Consider the following 17,942-nt stretch of genomic DNA (forward strand, 5'->3'; position numbering starts at 1 on the left):
TCCAAAAAATGAAAACGAGTGAAAACAGAACATTAAGTCAGGATTTCAGGATTTTCTTTAGTGTGAACAGCCTTGTTGCATATGACAGGGGGCTTAAGTGTAGGTGTTAAACAACACATAGATGAGAGAACACAGTGTTTATGGCCCCACATGCTTTCAATAGGGCCCAGTCAAATCGAGTCCTGGATTCATGTACGCAGGCTGCTGCACTCACACACACAGCTACAGGTGATGTACTTCCGCTGGACTGACTCTGATTAGGGCGCAGGGACACTAATGAACCTCAAGCTCTGAGTTTTAATGACCACTTAACAGAGACTGCCTATTCAAAAGCTGCTTACTATTACACGGGAGCAGTAAATTTCAAAGGCTGATGCGGGTCACATTAATGTTACTTACTTCCTTACTCAGTAGAAAAAGCAACAGAAAGGGTTTGCTAACGGCCACATTAACTGAAATGAATATTTTCAATAATGTGCATTATGTCTGTTATCCGGACATGTTTTCTGGGCATGAAGGACATGGAGGTTTTGTGCTTCCATGCCGGTGACAGCTGCGGCTGGAGGCGGTACGTTCTTGAGTTGGCTGTCCGTCCATCCCCTTCTGATGAATGTAATATCTCAGAAACGCTGTGATGGAAGTTCTTCACTTGGTCTCTGTATTAATTGATTAGAACTCGACGGTCAAAGGTCAAGGTCACAAAACATGTTTTACTTAAGAATTTGAATGCTAATTATGAGAAAATTTCACAAAAATATCTAAGAGAATAAAATGATGATGTGATTGTCTTTTTTTATCCAGAAGGTCAAAGGTCAACTTCACAATGACATCATGATGTTCTGCAAATACACTTAATACCTTTTATTAAATTCCGTCAGTCTTCACTATGTATATGAGTCTGGAGAGACATGGATATAAGCCTCAGCTTGACTGGTTGTCGGAGGCGTACAACCTCAAGGCGGTTATTCTAATGTGTTTATCATCATACTTTCCTACCACAGGTGTTGTTGCTTCTGAAACTCTCTGTTAGTGGTATTACATTCATATTAGCTGTTTAAACACTGAGTCTGAGCTAAACAGGGTAATGAATGTAAATACTCTCTCCTCTCCTTTTCACTTTTTCTGACTCCTCTCCACACTTTCTCTTCTCCAGATATCAAGCCAGCCAATGTATTCATCACAGCCACAGGAGTAGTTAAACTAGGAGACTTGGGACTGGGACGATTCTTCAGCTCCAAAACAACAGCCGCTCATTCACTAGGTAATTTACAAAAGTTCACACACACACACACAAACACACTCTCACACTCACAGAGAGTGGCCCCCAGTAATCACCCAATGTTGGATGTGTTTCATTAGGCGTGTTGAGCCCAGAGCCATGTGTCATGTAGTCATGCTGCCTGGCCATGGCTGTGCCCGGCTCCTTCATAGGCCACTTAGCTGCTTCCTGTTGCCTTGACCTTTAACCTTAACACAGATGAAGACTGGGTAAAGGCGGTCGAAACACAGGTCTGATTGTGACTGTGTGCCGTAAAACAAGCTGGCCAACTTTACAATCATGGTTATTGTTGGCATTGACGGGTGTGTTTGTCACTTGTAGGAAATAAAATCATATAACACTCTTTCTTCATTTAAAGAAGCGAGAATTGTAGCCCAAAATTGCCACAATAATTAAGATGTAACACACAAAAAAATAGGTGTGCTAAACCTGAGACTGTACGAACTGACAAACTGAATGGTACCACATGTTTAAATGCATTCTTTCATGCTTAGGGTGTTTAATGACTACAGGCCTCATACTGTAAATCTTTTGGAGTCAAGCCCGTAACTTCAAGAAGAAAGTGAAATAACACTTCAGTAAGTCTTGATTTTGGAAGGCATAGACATTTCTACCACTTCAAGCTTTGTCTTGTCAGTGGAAACCTGCAGCTTATTTCTCTTTACAGGAGACATTGGGTGCAACACAGATACACACACTCACATACACACATCTGCCTTTCTTCTAGGGTGTCGTACTGTTTAAAACAGAAGTTTACCTCTTAAACGTTTGTTAAGTCTGTTCCTACCAGCCTTTACCACTGTGCCCCATTGTCTCTCCCCTCCTGCACCTTTCTGTTGAGTAGTATAACAGTGCATATGCTGCAAGGTCAACAAAGTCACAGGCATGATGGATATATTGTTATGACCTGGAAGTTAGAAAAGCCATTAAATGAAGGCGTTGTGCAAGGCGCAATCTTAAACCATCAACATGTGTTGAGAATGAGGACAGGATATCCTGAAGACTAACAGAGTCAGTGAAAAATGCCACCGCACAAGCAGAATTTTATATTTATTTATATTTTTCTATAAGTAGAATTGTTAAGAAATTTCTGCCCAAGGTTGACAACACAAGACAACACAAATCATCCAGTGTCTTGCAAGAATTTGTAAAATTTTGTAAAATAAAAATTGTATGTGAAGCAAGTTTTTCCCCTAATGTCTGCTTTAATTAAACCCTTTTAGCAACAGCACAAGCAGTGTTTTCTTGCTGTATGCTGTTTATTAATTAGTTTTGTGTTCATAACACTGTAAAAACCATTACTCAAAAATAAAATTGATAGTGTTGAAATTAATATCTTTATTTCACTAGTAATCTACTCAATCAGGTGAATGTCTAGAATTCTGCAATAAAATATGGTCACTACAGATCATTGTGGCGAGGATGGTTGGTTTCAACTTGACCTATTGAGGTACATAAAAGTACTATCCAACATTCCTCTAGCAATTGCAGCTGGAAAATGGAAAATGTAGAAAAAAAGGAAGCCCAAAGGCGACTCGAAATGCTGTCATACACACTGTCTCGCTTCCCTATGTCAAGCTGTTGTTACCACAAACAGCATGCTATTCTCAGCCCCTGTACAGCAGCAGCCCAGCCTTTGAGAACGTGTGAATCACATGATCAGCTCAACAGAAGCCCTATCAGCTAAGCAGCCTGCAGTGCCAGCAGAGCGGGGTGAAAGCGCCTGTGATTGCTCATTAAACGTTGAGTCCACAGCACCCTCTTTAGGCTAACAGAGGATAGGCAGCCCCACAAGCAGAGGGGTCAGCTGGAATACTCTGATCATTAATCTGAAGCAATCAAAACTGCTTTGGTAATCTACACAGATCACTGTTTAATATTTTTTCCAGTATAGAGTGAATTCTTATCATATGTATTTTCTTTTTATGTAAATACATTTGATTTAGAACAATTACATTCACTGTGCAGTCATAAGCACAAGTATGCATATGCATGTTATTTTTAAAGATGCATTTATACATTCATATGTGACTGCGGTGCTGTGTCCTTTTAAGAATATTCCAACTATATTAGGATGTCCATAAAATGTTTTCAATAGATGATCTTGTACTGTAGAAACAGATGATGTCCCCAGGTTAGCATGACCTGTCGACTCGGGATTCAGAATGCGTCATTCCTTCACTCTCTGTCTCTGGCTTTCCCCTTGACATTTCATGCAGTTTGTTTCAAACAGCAGTTTCTTTCTTTGTCACCACTCCGTCTCTGCTGCTGCTGTTTCCTCTACCCTAGTTGTCCTCACTTCTTCTTCCTTCTGTCCCCCCCTCTGGTGCCTTGACTTCAGGCACCAGAGAGAAAGACGAAGGTGAAGGAGAGAGAGAGAGAGAGAAGGTGTGAGAAAACGAGAGTTGGAGAATGGAAGACAGCATACAGAGTGAGAGGGAGTGAGGAGAGAGAAGAGAAAGCAATATGTCAGAAAAAGAAAGGAGCATAAGAAATAGAAGAATGGGTGACAAAGAAACAGGAAAAGAAAGGCAGAGTGTGCCAGGTGCGAAGAGAATGTGACAGAGTGACACCGAAAAAAGGAGGAGAAAAAAGAAAGAGAGAGGAAAAAAGTTCGGAGGAGCAGAGTAAGAGGAGAGAATATGACAACGTGACAGAAAAAAATGGAGGAGAAGAAGGAAAGCAAGAGTGAGAGAGAGGGATAGAAAGAAAGAATCTGAGGAAGAGTTCTGTTTGTATCTGTGTGTGTGTGTGTGCACGCGCATGCTCGCACAGCCAATTGCGTGCCAGCATGGGTCTGTAATGAGCCCAGCCACCCAGCTGAACAGAGGAGCAGGGTGGTGGAGCTGAGATGGAGGTCCAGGCATACAGCCTGTCAGCTCCTCGGCTTTCAACTCAGCTGCTCAGCAGCCTGCAGTCTCACACACACACACACACAGACACACACACACAGTTTTTTTTGTCTCTTATACACTCTTGCACACAGTGAGAGACACAGTCTCTTTGTCTCCTATACAGATGTATGTTGAGATGCACATGCTCATCCATATGGACTTGAATGCTTGCGCACACACGTGAAAAAGCATGCACATGCACACCAACATACACACTCAATGACTCATGCATAGATAGGTGACAAATTAAAACACCAACACCCTGTGCCACCAAAGCAACTTCAGTGAACCTTGGCATTGATTCTACATATCTGTACTCTACTGAAGGGCATGAACACAATTCCTTCAAAAGATATTCCCTCAAATGGTGTTTTGGTGATGGTGGTGGAGAGTGCTGTCACATTAGTCCAGAATCTCCCTTAGGTATTCAGCTGGGTTGAGATCTGGTGACTGTAAAGGCCATAGCATATGATTCACATCATTTTCATTCTCAAACCATTTTGTGACCCCTCGTGTCCAAATGGACGGGGACATTGTCATCCTGTAAGAGACCACTCCCATGAGGCTAAAGGTGATCACTCAGAACAACTTTGTATTGGTTTGCCGTGACCCTTGTTTCAAAATCAGAATCAACTGGGTCTGCTCATCATTTTTATACATGCCACAGTGCATGATGGGATGTTAATTGTTTAATTGTACCAAGCAGTGCACCTGTGTGTAAGCATCTGCATTTGTTATGTTTCTCCACCCATTTATTCAGGTTTTTCCCCTTCATTTGTCACCTGTCATCCACGCTCTGGAACAAAAGACAAAAATACACACAATCATGCAAAAGACACCCACTACACACCTCTGTTTTCCTGTGCCGAGGATGGGTATGTAGGGCTATGGCAGGAGTTGGATTAAAGAGGGAAAGAACAAAAGAACGGTAGTAACAGGAAAGCTGATGCAATCATTAGAGGAATGAGAGACTAGCCAATTGGCAGTAATAAGTAGTATAATATACCTGCAATTAACACCTGTAATGAGAAAGGTGTTAACGATGAATACCGGGGGAAAGGGAGGAAAAGGAAAAGAGAGGAAGAGAGTGATCAAGATAGAAGCAGAACGACTTTGGAGAGACTGATGTTGGAAATAATTATGACGGTTTCAATGTGTATATAAAGACTTGGTTATCTTATAAAGGCAAGCAAGCCAGTCGTGGAACAAAGAGGGGTAGGCGGAGAGCCAAACGGGGTGAGGGCTCAGCAGGAAATAAAGAAAAGCAAGAAAAAACATCATGGGAATATAAGGGAGTACCTAAAAGCCCTCAGAGTATGAGATTGAGTCCATACTGGCTGTGCTCCTGCCTAGAAATCATGTCTTTTTTTCTTTGTTAAATCACGACAGAGCAGTGGTTTCCAAACTCCTTCTCTGATTGAATGAGAAATTCAGTCATATCGTTTGAGATTCCAGCAGAGTCTAATTCCCTGTTTAAAGCAAAGAAATGTAAAACCAGTAATAGAGCACATATTAGAGAAGGTTTATACCATTAATGGGTATTCTCTATGAAATGCTTCACTGTGTTGAAATGGTCCATTCAAAGCTTTAGGTTTAAAGGAGATTGCAGCAGGTTTGTACCGTCAAATCAATATATGCGTTTGAAACGACAGATTTCGCTTCATTTACCGTACATTCAGCAGGGGTTTGGAAGAGTGGGGTTCTTTATACTGGATAGCATCACCTCCTATACAAGAACGCTTACCCTGTTACACAGAGAATACAGTGTTGTCATAGCCATTCACAATAATGGAAATCAATCCCAACATGACTTTCAATTTATTTGCATGAATAAGTAATGTGCCCTTAATTTAGCATGCTGAAGGAGCCTGAGCCCAGCGCTGCTGCCTTTTTTATGCAACTATTAGCATAAGAGAGGCTGATTCTTTTTAATCAACTAATAATGAATGTTAGGGGAGCTTGTTCAGACCGCACCATGAGACCTCACAGCTCACACACACACACACAGACAAACCACAGTACCAACCTGATGACCAATTAAAATAGCAATCCCCAGTCCCGTTTATTCTTCTATGTGCTCTTTCTTGCTTCTGCCTGAGCAGATGTTTTTTTTTTTTTTGGAATGACAGGTAACACTTCATTATTCAAAACCGCACATTTAAGATAAAAGAGTGTTTTTCTCAACCCAATTAGATGTGCACCAAAATTAAAAGTGCTAGCTTTCATTTCAGTTCCCATAAACTTCAAATCTAATAACCCCCGCTGTAATAGTTTTATTAATTGCAGTTACATCAGCTGAGTTTCCTCCGACCTGTTAATGTGCAGAATGGCTCTGGAGAGTTTGTGTGAGTGTGTGTGTGTGTGTGTGTGTGTGTGAGCGCGCACATGTTAGTACTACAAGCGAAGGTGCAGTTATGGCTTTTTCCTTAACTTTTCTCCTGAGTTCTTTCCACTTGAGAGCTGTTCTCACCTACCTAACTCACTTCAGCTGTTTGTGTGTATTGTAAATTCAACAACTACCAGTTGCCCTCTATAAAAACTCTTCTTCATTCCTGCGCATTTTGTATATAGGCTAGGGGGGAGGAGTTTGGGGAAGAGTTTGGGTTATTTAAAAAAATCTGTTTTAGAAATTCTTCTCTTTTCAGATTATTTTTTATTTAACCTTACATGTACAGCAATTCTATGAAAGGGTCCCCTTAGTTTTCCCTTTCATCCTGTAGTGTCAAGGACACCACTGACTCACTGCACACAGCCTAAACACATATATGCAGCGATAGTATGGATGGAGGTTATACAGCCGCTCAGCAGAGCCGGTGTAGCTGTCATCGTTATATTTCACTTAAGCCTTCCATTCACACGTTTGCTTTGCGAGAATTCGGGATGAGCAGAGCCTGAGAGCTGCTCAGCACAGGTTAAAGGGCTGGTAAAATTTCCATCCTTTAACCATATGTGATTAAAATAAAATCTCTGCTGGACGTGCTTGATAGACTACATAGGAAATCACATTAAACAGAAAGCAAATGAAAAAGGGTGGCCAGTCATATTCAGCTAAGAAAGCAGCAAATCTCCAAAGCGTCCTGCAGTGTGCTGTGGATGTGATATTGAGCTGTTGTTCCTCTTTGTGTCCAGTTGGGTGAAGATCTGATTCTTTGGAGCTCTGCCAGTCGCCCTGGCAGTTTGGGATTCTTGAGTTTCAAAACCAGAACCAGAAACTGGCAAACCTTTAAGGCTCCACCACTGCTCCCTGGGCGTATTCACTGACTACTGTTTTAGATCATTACCGAGCCCCACTAATCAGAACTGATTTATGTATGTTTTGTGTGCGCGACTGTGTCTGCTGTACATACGTATGCAGCTTTGTGGTACTTGTATGGGAGTACATGATGATATCTAACCTTATTAAATATCATCTTACATAGAATTAGCAGAGCCAACCCATTTTTAAGTCTCCCTCCAGTGTTCCTTTTTGTACTCTTGCTAAAATATGGTGAGTATTGCAACCTGTGAATGTGTCACACTTTGAAACTACACCTCCTTTCCTCACCTGTTTCTCTGTACTGTGTGAGCTGTGTCAGTGATGTTGATGAACTGGGGGAAGCATGGGTTTGCAATGCAATATGTTAACACTCACTCTCTCTTTTTGTCCTGTTCTCCTTCTTTGCCTCTGTCTATCTCCTTCTGTCCTTTTCTCTCTCACCCCCCCCGCTTCCCCATCCCCGTCCGTCCCCCTCCCCCTCTGTTCCAGTGGGTACTCCTTACTACATGTCACCGGAGAGGATACATGAAAACGGATACAACTTCAAATCTGACATCTGGTCGCTAGGATGCCTGCTCTACGAGGTAAACTATGGGAATATGTGCACATACTGTCACGCTGCAGTCGACTGTAGGAGTGACGTGACAACACAGTGGCTGAGACACACATACACAAACAAACAAAACAACCTCAGGCCCACATACAGTATAATAGAGTACTGTAAGAAAATATTTACACTTATTGCTACTTTCTCACATAAGCGAAGCTGTATTTAAAATGAGCCTCGCTAGACATGCAAATTAAAACACACTCTTTTATTACAGACTAATAATAGATTTAAATGGTATGTTGTATTTCTTTACCTCTTATCTCTCGTCATCCTGACTTCTCTAGCCATGGCTTGGCTGAGCTGAAGCCTTAAACTTAAAGTTTTTTAGCCAAGTCTTTAGCCAAGGAACCTGCTAAATGTTGAAAAGCTGGTGAGTGAGGGGAACTGACGTGGCCATGTGTTTTAGATAAGGCCTCCCAGTGACACTGACTAGTTTGATTAGTCAGGAGCAAAGCACCACAGGACTGTAGACCACACTGAGTAGATACAAGCCCGGCAGCAGCACACAGCAGATGGAGCAAAGAGGAACGATTGAGGAGCAGACCAATGATAGACATAAATGATAGCAGTCAATCAGATTTTTCACATTACCAACCTCCATGTGTACAGAATACAGACAGGCACAATTTCAGAGACGCACTGTTGGCCGAGGAAACACCCACATTTTCCTCCCCTCCTCTCTCCCAACTCCCCTGAGCTGCTGATCACTTGGGCTGCATTTCAACGCACCAGTGACTGCACCTTCTCTACAGCGCCTCAGGCATAGAGGTGGAGGTAACGCAAGGAAGAAGTTTGAGCTCAGCGTGCAGGTCATGGTTGCGCAGAGACCACAGTCCTTCATGCTAATTAGTTCCCCACAATGCACCGCGGTAAAGCGCGCCTGTGTATGGCTGAGAGCAGTGGGTGCTGTAGGTCACATTCTGTTTTTGTACTTTTTATGTGTGGTGTACGTGTGTGTTTACGTGGAAGATGCTAGTTTTACTGTTAATAAAAAACAGTTTTCCTGTTGCACAGTTTGTGTAGGTATCATGAGCACTAAACAGTTTTGTTTGATTAAAGTCATTTTGATGTGGTTCATTTTGTTAGGATGAGTTGGATTTAATTTTCATTAAGTCAGGTTAAGGTATTTGGATTAAGGTTTGGTTAAGAACTAATAATGATCAATTTCCATACATTTAGGCACAGTTTTTATTCTTTAACCTAAACGTCTACATGCTTGAGAGTTGAATATTCTTTAAAGATTCTGTCCATAGTGACTTTTTCCAAAATTCTTTCAATAAATTGTTGAGAAAGCTGTTCATTTTGAAATTGTCATAGTACAGCACGTGCAGCCCAAGCATTGATTGTTTCACAGTTTCATTTGGGGTTCAGTGCATCGATCTTTTATACCTTTCACCCTTAGGAGAACTGCCCGGGTTCACAGTCTAGACTAAACACTGAGAAAGCAAGATGGAGACCAGAGATGAGGAAAGGGAAGGCGAAAGCCAGAGAGCAAAAGCAAAGAGACAGAGGGAGACTTATTCCTCCCCGAGGAGGTCAAAAGACAGGGAATAAAGGTATAAGGTGAAAAAGTTTAGGAATTTATATAGAAACAATATAGGAGGCTAGAGAAGGGTAAGGGCATAGGCAGCTCAAGTCTTATGAGAGAATGAGAAGAAAAGGGGATAGAAGGTTAGAGAGAAGGAGAGAGCAGGGGGAGAAGCGGAAGGGGAAAATAACAAATAGTGAGAGCAGGGTTATAGATTGCTGGAGCGAAGAGAAAGATAGGGGGTGTTCATTCTGAGAGAAAATACTAGGTACAAGAGCAGAGACAGAACTCCAACCATCAGGTCAAGGTGAGCCATGCAAGGAGCCTGTGGAGATAAAGATTTTACAACCTTATTGTTACCAGAGGAGTGCTCACCATGTCATGCATATTCTTTTTGAAGAACATGCCCTTGCTTTCCAACTTCTTGGTAAGAGGGCTCCACAGTACACTTGGTGTCAGGAAACTTGCCTCTTTCTCTCCCAAACTCTCTCCTCCATTCCTCTTTGCTCTGTTCTCCTCCCCTCTGCTATGTTCCCCTCCGTATGCCTCCCTTTTCCTCACTTAACCTTCAGGCATAAGAAATTCACATAGAAATCCACGCCTGATCCCTTTGGTACTCATTGATTTCACTCTGGACATACAGTAGGGGCTGAGGGTATGTGTGTTGAGGTTTTTTTGTGTGTGTGTGCGTGCACATCCATGATTATGTGTGCTTGTATCCAGGGGAGTTTGGTTCCTTATGTGTGAAACGGCTCCATTTGAGAGAGCCTGCATTTTTCATTCTTGTGCCCGGGGGTTGGGTTAGGGTCCAAAGGGTCCACCTGTCAATACCTGGTCATTGTATCTGCGTCTATCTTCATCTCCCATTCTGTTTGATCCCTTTCTCCTCATGTCCAACCTCATTACATCGCCTGACCCTGCCCTGTGCCCCCTCACTCTAACTCCCTCACTGTGGTAAACAGGGATGCTGCACTCGTCAGGGTTGTCTCCTATGGTGACCTGGAAAGCAATAAAGGGATCTGGTCACATGCCAATCAGAGAGATCGCAGTCTCCTAGCGCTCTTTCCTTTTTCTCACAGTCAAAACCACTTCATATTTGCATTAGTAATTCTCACGCACTTGCTCAGCGTGTTCTGTGTTTAGCAAAAAAACATTTTACACACACACTCTTGGCCTCCCACTTGTACAGATGTGTTGTGGTTGTATAAAGGTTAGCAGAGGAGGAGAATATATTGAAAAGCTTTACAGGAATGTGTCTCCTTCCTGTATGGAGCTCAGCCGTCCATACCTCTGACTGTGCCCATGTCTCATGCTTCCTGCCTCATTCCTGTCTCTCCCCTCTTGTTTTGCTGTTGGTTTTATGAGGCCCAAAAATACTGGGTTGTCAGCAGCTGCCGTTTGCATGTGATGAGCTGCCCCTGTGGCTAGCTCTCTGTAATATTTTCTGCAAACAGAGCCTGGGTATCCTTAAACCTTCTTCATACTGTGTGTCTTTTTTTGATACATTAACACATGCATTCCTCATACCAATGTCAGAGTCTGGCTGTGACATATCCAACAACCTTTTTTGGTTTTTAACCCATTTCTGTATAGTGTCCTTTGGCCTTTATACCATTCTAAACATTTGTTGACCCCTAACCTGTCTTATTTATCCATTTCTCTCCTTCCTGCCCTAAAACCCTTCTTTCCTGCTTAAGGCATTAATAACATTTGGATGTAGAACATTCAACTCATTTGTGTCTTTATAAGCTCATTTCATGACCATGTCTTAACTCAAGAGCTTGTAGACTATTTAAAAGCACAGTTTGATATTTTGGGAAATAAACTTGTTTGCCATCTTGCCAATAGTTTAATGAGAAAACCAAGACCGATCTCATATCTGTCTGTTACAAATGAAACTAATAACTCTCTTTTAAAACCACAAGTTGTTATTTTTGCACTTAAGTTTTTGTACAGATTAAACAAACTAAGTAAAATGTTGTAATTAGTGAACTTTACAGGAGCTTGTAGGAAGAGTTTGTCTATTTTGGATTCATCCAAAGTCTAAGCTAAACTGGTGGTAGCTTTGTATTTAACTGACAGATAGACTGGTATCAATCTTTTGATCATTAAACTCATAAGCATATTTCCCAAAGTGTTGAATTTTTCCTTTTTGATTTCACAATTCAAATACCAACATTCAATTAAGATGGGCACATAAGAACATGCTTTTTTCCCTCAAAAGTTCAGCTCTCTGGGACGATCTGGCTCTTTTAACTCATGCATCTATTCTTCTTCTTGTCTTTTCTTCCTTCCTTCTTCCATTTTTACTGTGTTGAAGTAGAGGAGTAATGACTCCACTGGGTGTAGGTATATTTTTAATGACTGTCCCTACACTGTGACTTATTGCCTTGATTAATATATCATCATAAAGCCTCATGCAGGACCAGTGAGAACATAAAAAAAGTCATCATTTCTCTCACTTTTACAGTAATATGTGTGTGTGTGTGTGTGACCATGTTTGTGTATGTGTGTGAGAGAGAGCAAGAGAGAAAATATACATGCATTTTGCATGTGTGTATTAACATTTAGGTGTTTATTTTGATGTGGCATATGCCTATAATTGCATGTGTGTTAATAAATGCGGAACTGAGAACTTGTGAGATGCCCTGTGGTCCCGGGCTGTAAGGACTCCAGGGATGGGGAGGGGGGGTAGGGGTAGAGGGAGAAGACAGGAGCCTCTCACAGCTCTTTTTAATTGGTGTACAGGGAGAGACACTGGAGAGAGAGAGAGAGAGAGAGAGAGAGAGAGAGAGAGAGAGAGAGAGAGAGAGAGAGAGAGAGAGAGAGAGAGAGAGAGAGAGAGAGAGAGAGAGAGAGAGAGAGAGCTGGATCAGTGTTAATTAAACTGGAAGGCCCCATCCAGACCTTTTACATGGACAGAGAGGCTGGCTTTACATGCCTGGGCTGAGGAGGGCACAACCTGGCCAGCTGAAGATGAGCTGAGTAACAAAGAAAAGAGTGTGTGCCCATTTGTATGTGCTTGTATGGCTTTACATTGTGATGACAGGGTTTCGGTTTTAAATCATTGGAGTGAGTGATGACATTTTGGCAGGTCCTCACTTTCTGACACACCCTCAAAGGGCTGTTTGAAGGTTAACACTTGGTTTTAGAGTTCACGTTAGAATTAGGTTTAGGTTTAGGTTAGGGTAAGGGGCCAGGGAATGCACTGTCAGTGACCGGTCCCCATAAATATAGAAATAAAAGTGTGTGGGTGTCTGTGTGCATGCATGTGTTTTTGTGAGGATGTGCGTGTATTCTGCCACCAGCAGCTCACACCCCTCAGACAGACAGCAGGCATGCGTGTGCATTGTATGTCTTTCGAATATCAATGAACCATACACACACAGACACACACGCAGTCTCACATTCACACACACAAGGGACTCAGAGGTCAGAGAGTGAGTCAATCATCTAACCCACTGCGACGACACAGTCTGAAAAAAGGAATAAGTGTGTGTGTGTGTGTGTGTGTGTGGGCATGCATCTTTATGCTTGTGTGTGTGTGTGTGTGTGTGCTGAGAGCAGGGGGCCGGCAGCTGTCAGGGGCTAGGAGCAGCAGGCACTAATGAAGCAGATGAATAGTGCAAAAACTCCCAAATACAAACAGGACAGTTGACATTTTTCATCTGTCAAAAGCAGAAGATGCATGAAAATACGATGGGGTCTTGTTTAACCCTTTGCCTCCTGGTGTCTGTAGCTGGCTGAATTTCTTCTTTTTTCTCTGTCTGTTTCTGCTTCCACCTCTTTTTCTCTTACTCACCGAGACATGTATGTTTTTGGGAAGCACTACCAGACACACTACCTGCACTAAAAGGTGTTATGTACATTTGTTATTAAGCAATTAAGAGTATTTTCCCAATTTGTCCTTTCTAAGACACCGAAGTAAACTTTTAAAGCAAGTAGTCAGCATTTTTTGTATTTGTTTATTTATTTATCTTTGCAAACATGGGCACCATGACTCAGTCCCTATTGAAAGAAAGCCAACTAGGTCTGAATCTGAGTTTGATCCCCCTCTGAGTCAACCTGGCACTGCTGCATAGTATTTTGTTTTTAGAGCTCTTAATGTTATTGTTGGAAAGTGATTAGTTTCTGAAATGAAGTGCAAGGTGTCTGTTGACTTCAGTGGAAAATGAAAGATGTGAACTATGAGATCTCACATTTTTTTTGGTCTCACTGGAAGAATAATGATTTTGATAGGCCACAGTCAATGGCCAGTTAGTTGGTGATTGATTTGCTGGAGGTTTAGACAATTAGGTTTAAATTGTTAGTCTAAAATTATTACATATATTGTTGTCTTCAATTAGTGAAGGTCTGTCATGAATGGGGAAACTGGGAAAAATAAAGTTGGAGATACCATATCTGTTATTTCTGAGTACTCACTTTTAAAGAATGTACCATTGCTGTACTCATCCATGCCTCTGCATCTGTTTTTGTCTTGTTATCACTGTACAATCAAATCTGAAATCTTAGGTTGGAGATATGAGGCTTTGTTATTAATTGAAGTGCATCATTGCTGACACACACAAGAATACGCATTTCCACACACATCTCATCACTGTCAACCGCCTGCTGTGCCAGTCTCAGTAGTAATTGTTGGAGCAGAGGGAGAGGGGTGTCCAAGGAGAAAGAGAGGGAGGTCCTCTTCACTTACTGTTCACATGCATTTTTGTGAGGATATACTGTATTAATGTGAGCATTTGATTAAGAGAGCGGATGACTGAGCGAGAGTGAATTATGTCCAGAAGAGAGAGGGAGCCCACTGAGATTCTGTTGCCATCATCTTGACTTCCCACTGGAAGCTGTGACGGGGAGACTCTGTCAAAATCTGCCCGATGGGGAACAAAAACTTTTCTCTCTCTGCGCTATCAATATTTGACACATTTGTCAGTGAAGACTAAAATGAAGAAAGCACTTACAAATTGAGGATGTGCTAGGCACTTTTTGGGCAGTGTCAATGGGTTACTCTCATAGCTACAGACAACAAAGTGAGAAAATCCACACTTTTTATTTAGATTTTTATCATCATTATTTTTTTTGTAGTAGTAGTTTTTATGACTTTATGGGTGAGCTGATGAAGAAGCCAATTGAACAGTAAAATCTGCTTTATAAATGTTGATATTGTTGAATCATTTTTGTTGAAATGTTAAATTAGTACTCCATAGCACAGCATGCCCCATGATAGCATGCCCCAATAGTAACTAGAACACAGCTTCTGCTCCTGCACCTTTTTTTTTTTTTTTTTTAAAGACAGAAGTGTTGTGTCTTTATGGTGCCTGATATTGTGGAAGGTGGCACATTCACACTAACCTGCCGTATTCTGTATGGAATGACTCCATTTGGATTCATATGTGGAGATGTTGCTCTCATCTACTTTCACACTACCAATTAGCAGGCTGTCAAACACATACTGTACATTCCCCAATAACAATGCAGTGACACCTAAGAGGAAAAAACAAAACAAAGTTAAAATAGTATTCAACAAAATTTTATCTGCCCACTATGAGAAACTTGTCATGTTGTTTTCCTAATCTTGCTCTTTTATAGCGATGCATCCTCCTTATTCCAATTTCCCACCATTCACTTGCTATCAATTAACACATCCAAAGTTTAAAAACACTCATCAAGATCACACTCAAATTGGAAAAGCGCACAGTACAGAAACAAACCTAGATATGTATTCTAAAGCCTTTGAGCACTGACTGATTGTTCATTAATGAACCCGGATCCTGTTTCACTTTGGTCCAGTAGATCCTTCCTTTCTTCTTAAAGCAACTGAGCAACTTTTCAAGGTGCTCAGAAATAAGCTCTGCCCTAAAACAGGTCTAGGGCATGAAATGCAGATTTCACACAGTGTTCGTGTACATCTTTTCCTGCCCAGAAATACCTAATATAAACTTATTAGTTATATGCTTAATACAACCAATCTCTTCCTATGTAAGTGAATTTAAAACCATGTAATTAAGCTCCAACATCTCAGAACAGCTCATCTCATCAACATCGACAACCATGTTTATTTATCATTAGTTATCACATTTGGTCCAACATGGAAGCGAGTCAGTCACTAAGCCAGGCAGAAATGGCATGGTATGTTTTCTACTCTTAGAAAGACAGGAGGGATTCTTCACCTATTTCCGCTCACCAGCAAACGTCTCCTTATCCTTTCCACTCTTCCTTACCATTCCCATTTGCCTCCCCTCTGTTCTGCCGGCTTGCATTTGTTTTTCGAGAGGCTACGGTTTTCTCACTGCTTCAGCAAACTGAAAAATTCTCTCCCATCGCAATCCTACACCCCTCTCCTCTCATTCTTTTCCTTTCTCAGATCTATGTTTCCTCTCATTTTCATCTCTAAGTTTTCGAAGCACTGCAGCAGAAAGGGCCAGCAAACAAGAGGAAAACACATAAGCTAAGGGAAGCTTTCATGGATTTTTGTGTTTTGGTTCACTTGAATTTCAGACCATCACTCACTCTAACAAACAATAATAATAAAAATACATAAGTGTGTACTGATTCGATATGTACACAAAACTTTACACATATTGAATTGTTGTCTTGCTTGTCTCTAACACCCAATCCGTGTTTTAGGCATATAGCTCGAAAGCAGTAAACCGTGTAGGCTCTGCTTTTACCATATTGTAGAATATTTTTTGTGTAGCACCTGTTTGATTGGGTGTTTAAAGTTTTTACTTTGCCCTCTCATGCCCTGTCCTCTTGTCTTTTCCCCCTTCTTTCTCCATTTCCTTTCCCTTTTTCGTCATATTTTTATATTTCAGATGGCAGCCCTACAGAGCCCGTTCTATGGGGATAAGATGAACCTTTACTCCCTTTGTAAGAAGATAGAACAGTGCGACTACCCCCCTCTTCCCTCAGATCACTACTCAGAGGAGGTGAGTACTGTCTCCGTTGCCTTTTACTGCTATGGCACAAAGTAGATTTGGACCTGCTCAGTGTTTTATAAGGGCACATAGACTCTACTCCTTAACTCCTTTAAAAGAAACTGAAATATTTAACATTTTTTAAGTGCTCTCCTGTTTTAAGGAGGAGTGGCCGGTTCCCCTTTCTCTGAGCCAGTTTGCTGATTTTTACTTGTACTGACTATTTTAGTTATTTATTTATTTTTTTTAGATGTAAGCGTAATCCACCCAACTGTCTGAGCTATGATATTACTCTGTGATCAAAAGACCGGCTATGATTTTTACTTTTTGAAAATTAAATGCACATATCAAAAGCATCTGGCCATGCTACAGAGTGGGGTGAAGCTAAATGGGCTGGAGTGTCATGTTTCCCTAACTAAATGTTAAATCATCTGCTGTGATTCCGCGTAAACTTATCCGTGCCCATAAATGTAATGTAGTCGGGCTGTGGTTAAAAATTGCCTTATAGCTGATTGCCGGTGACGTGTATGAATGAGCATGGCTTTGTGTTGCATGCCCTCTTTGTGTGGGTGGCATTTTTTTTCTTACTTTTCTGCCTCTTTCTCTTAAATATATTAAGTCAAGTGTGCACACGCAAAAACTCAGACACTGACTCATAGGCGCATATAAACTGCAAGTATTGGATTCATGTAACACTAACACTGCTTTGTGATGTTATGCTCAAAAGCTTTGTGAGTTATTGCATTTCCCAGTTCAACACTAGTTTTACTAGTTGATAGTTAAAAGGCAGGAGACACCCCCAACATATCTGATCTGATTTAAAGAACCTCAAGTTGTGGTTTTGCATGTTTTACCTTTTTTATTTTTTTACTACAAATGATATTGGTGATGAAGTTAGCAAATGTTTTAATTATTGATTCATCTTTTCGCTTTTTTGATTAATTTATTAGTTGTTAAGGATATAAAATTTAAGATTACAGGAAAGATTCCCAGCCCACTCCTCTGATGAACGTTCCAAACACCATATTCAGTTTACAGTAATATAAAACAGAGAAAAAACAGAACAACTTCACATTTGAGAGCCTGGAACCAGAAAACGTTTGACATTTTTTACTTTAACAATCAGTTTGTGATTAGTTGATTATCAACTACGACTAATTTTTTAAGCTCTAAATGACATATACTTCACATCTCAGCTAACCTTTTTCCAATCCATGCTGCTCTGCTTTTAGAAATATTAATGTGTCCAATTGAAACTCGCTTGTGTGTAAACCATTATACTGTACATTAAGTGTGCATTATATTTTGTTACATTTAAATTGCCTAGAAACTGACAGGTAGGATCCTCAAAGCTAAAACGTGCTCTTCCTATTGTGTCCCTTATCTCTATGCCTTTACCTCTGTGCCTTCCACTCTTCCACTTGTCAGTGTATCTGCCAGTCCACAGTGGCTAATTTTAAG

At 41.1% G+C, this 17,942-nt stretch overlaps 1 protein-coding gene across 1 annotated transcript in view; it reads left to right on the plus strand.

Moving 5' to 3' along the window:
• Positions 1-17,942, plus strand: part of nek7 (NIMA-related kinase 7) — a 56,917-nt gene that overhangs the window by 36,553 nt on the left and 2,422 nt on the right. The window contains exons 7-9 of the mRNA XM_041039715.1: positions 1,154-1,261; positions 7,919-8,013; positions 16,380-16,493. Coding sequence (XP_040895649.1) covers positions 1,154-1,261; positions 7,919-8,013; positions 16,380-16,493 — 317 coding nt within the window. The remainder of the gene's footprint in view (positions 1-1,153; positions 1,262-7,918; positions 8,014-16,379; positions 16,494-17,942) is intronic.

The sequence above is a fragment of the Toxotes jaculatrix genome, chromosome 6 (assembly GCF_017976425.1).
Source record: "Toxotes jaculatrix isolate fToxJac2 chromosome 6, fToxJac2.pri, whole genome shotgun sequence".
NCBI classification, from domain to species: domain Eukaryota; kingdom Metazoa; phylum Chordata; class Actinopteri; family Toxotidae; genus Toxotes; species Toxotes jaculatrix.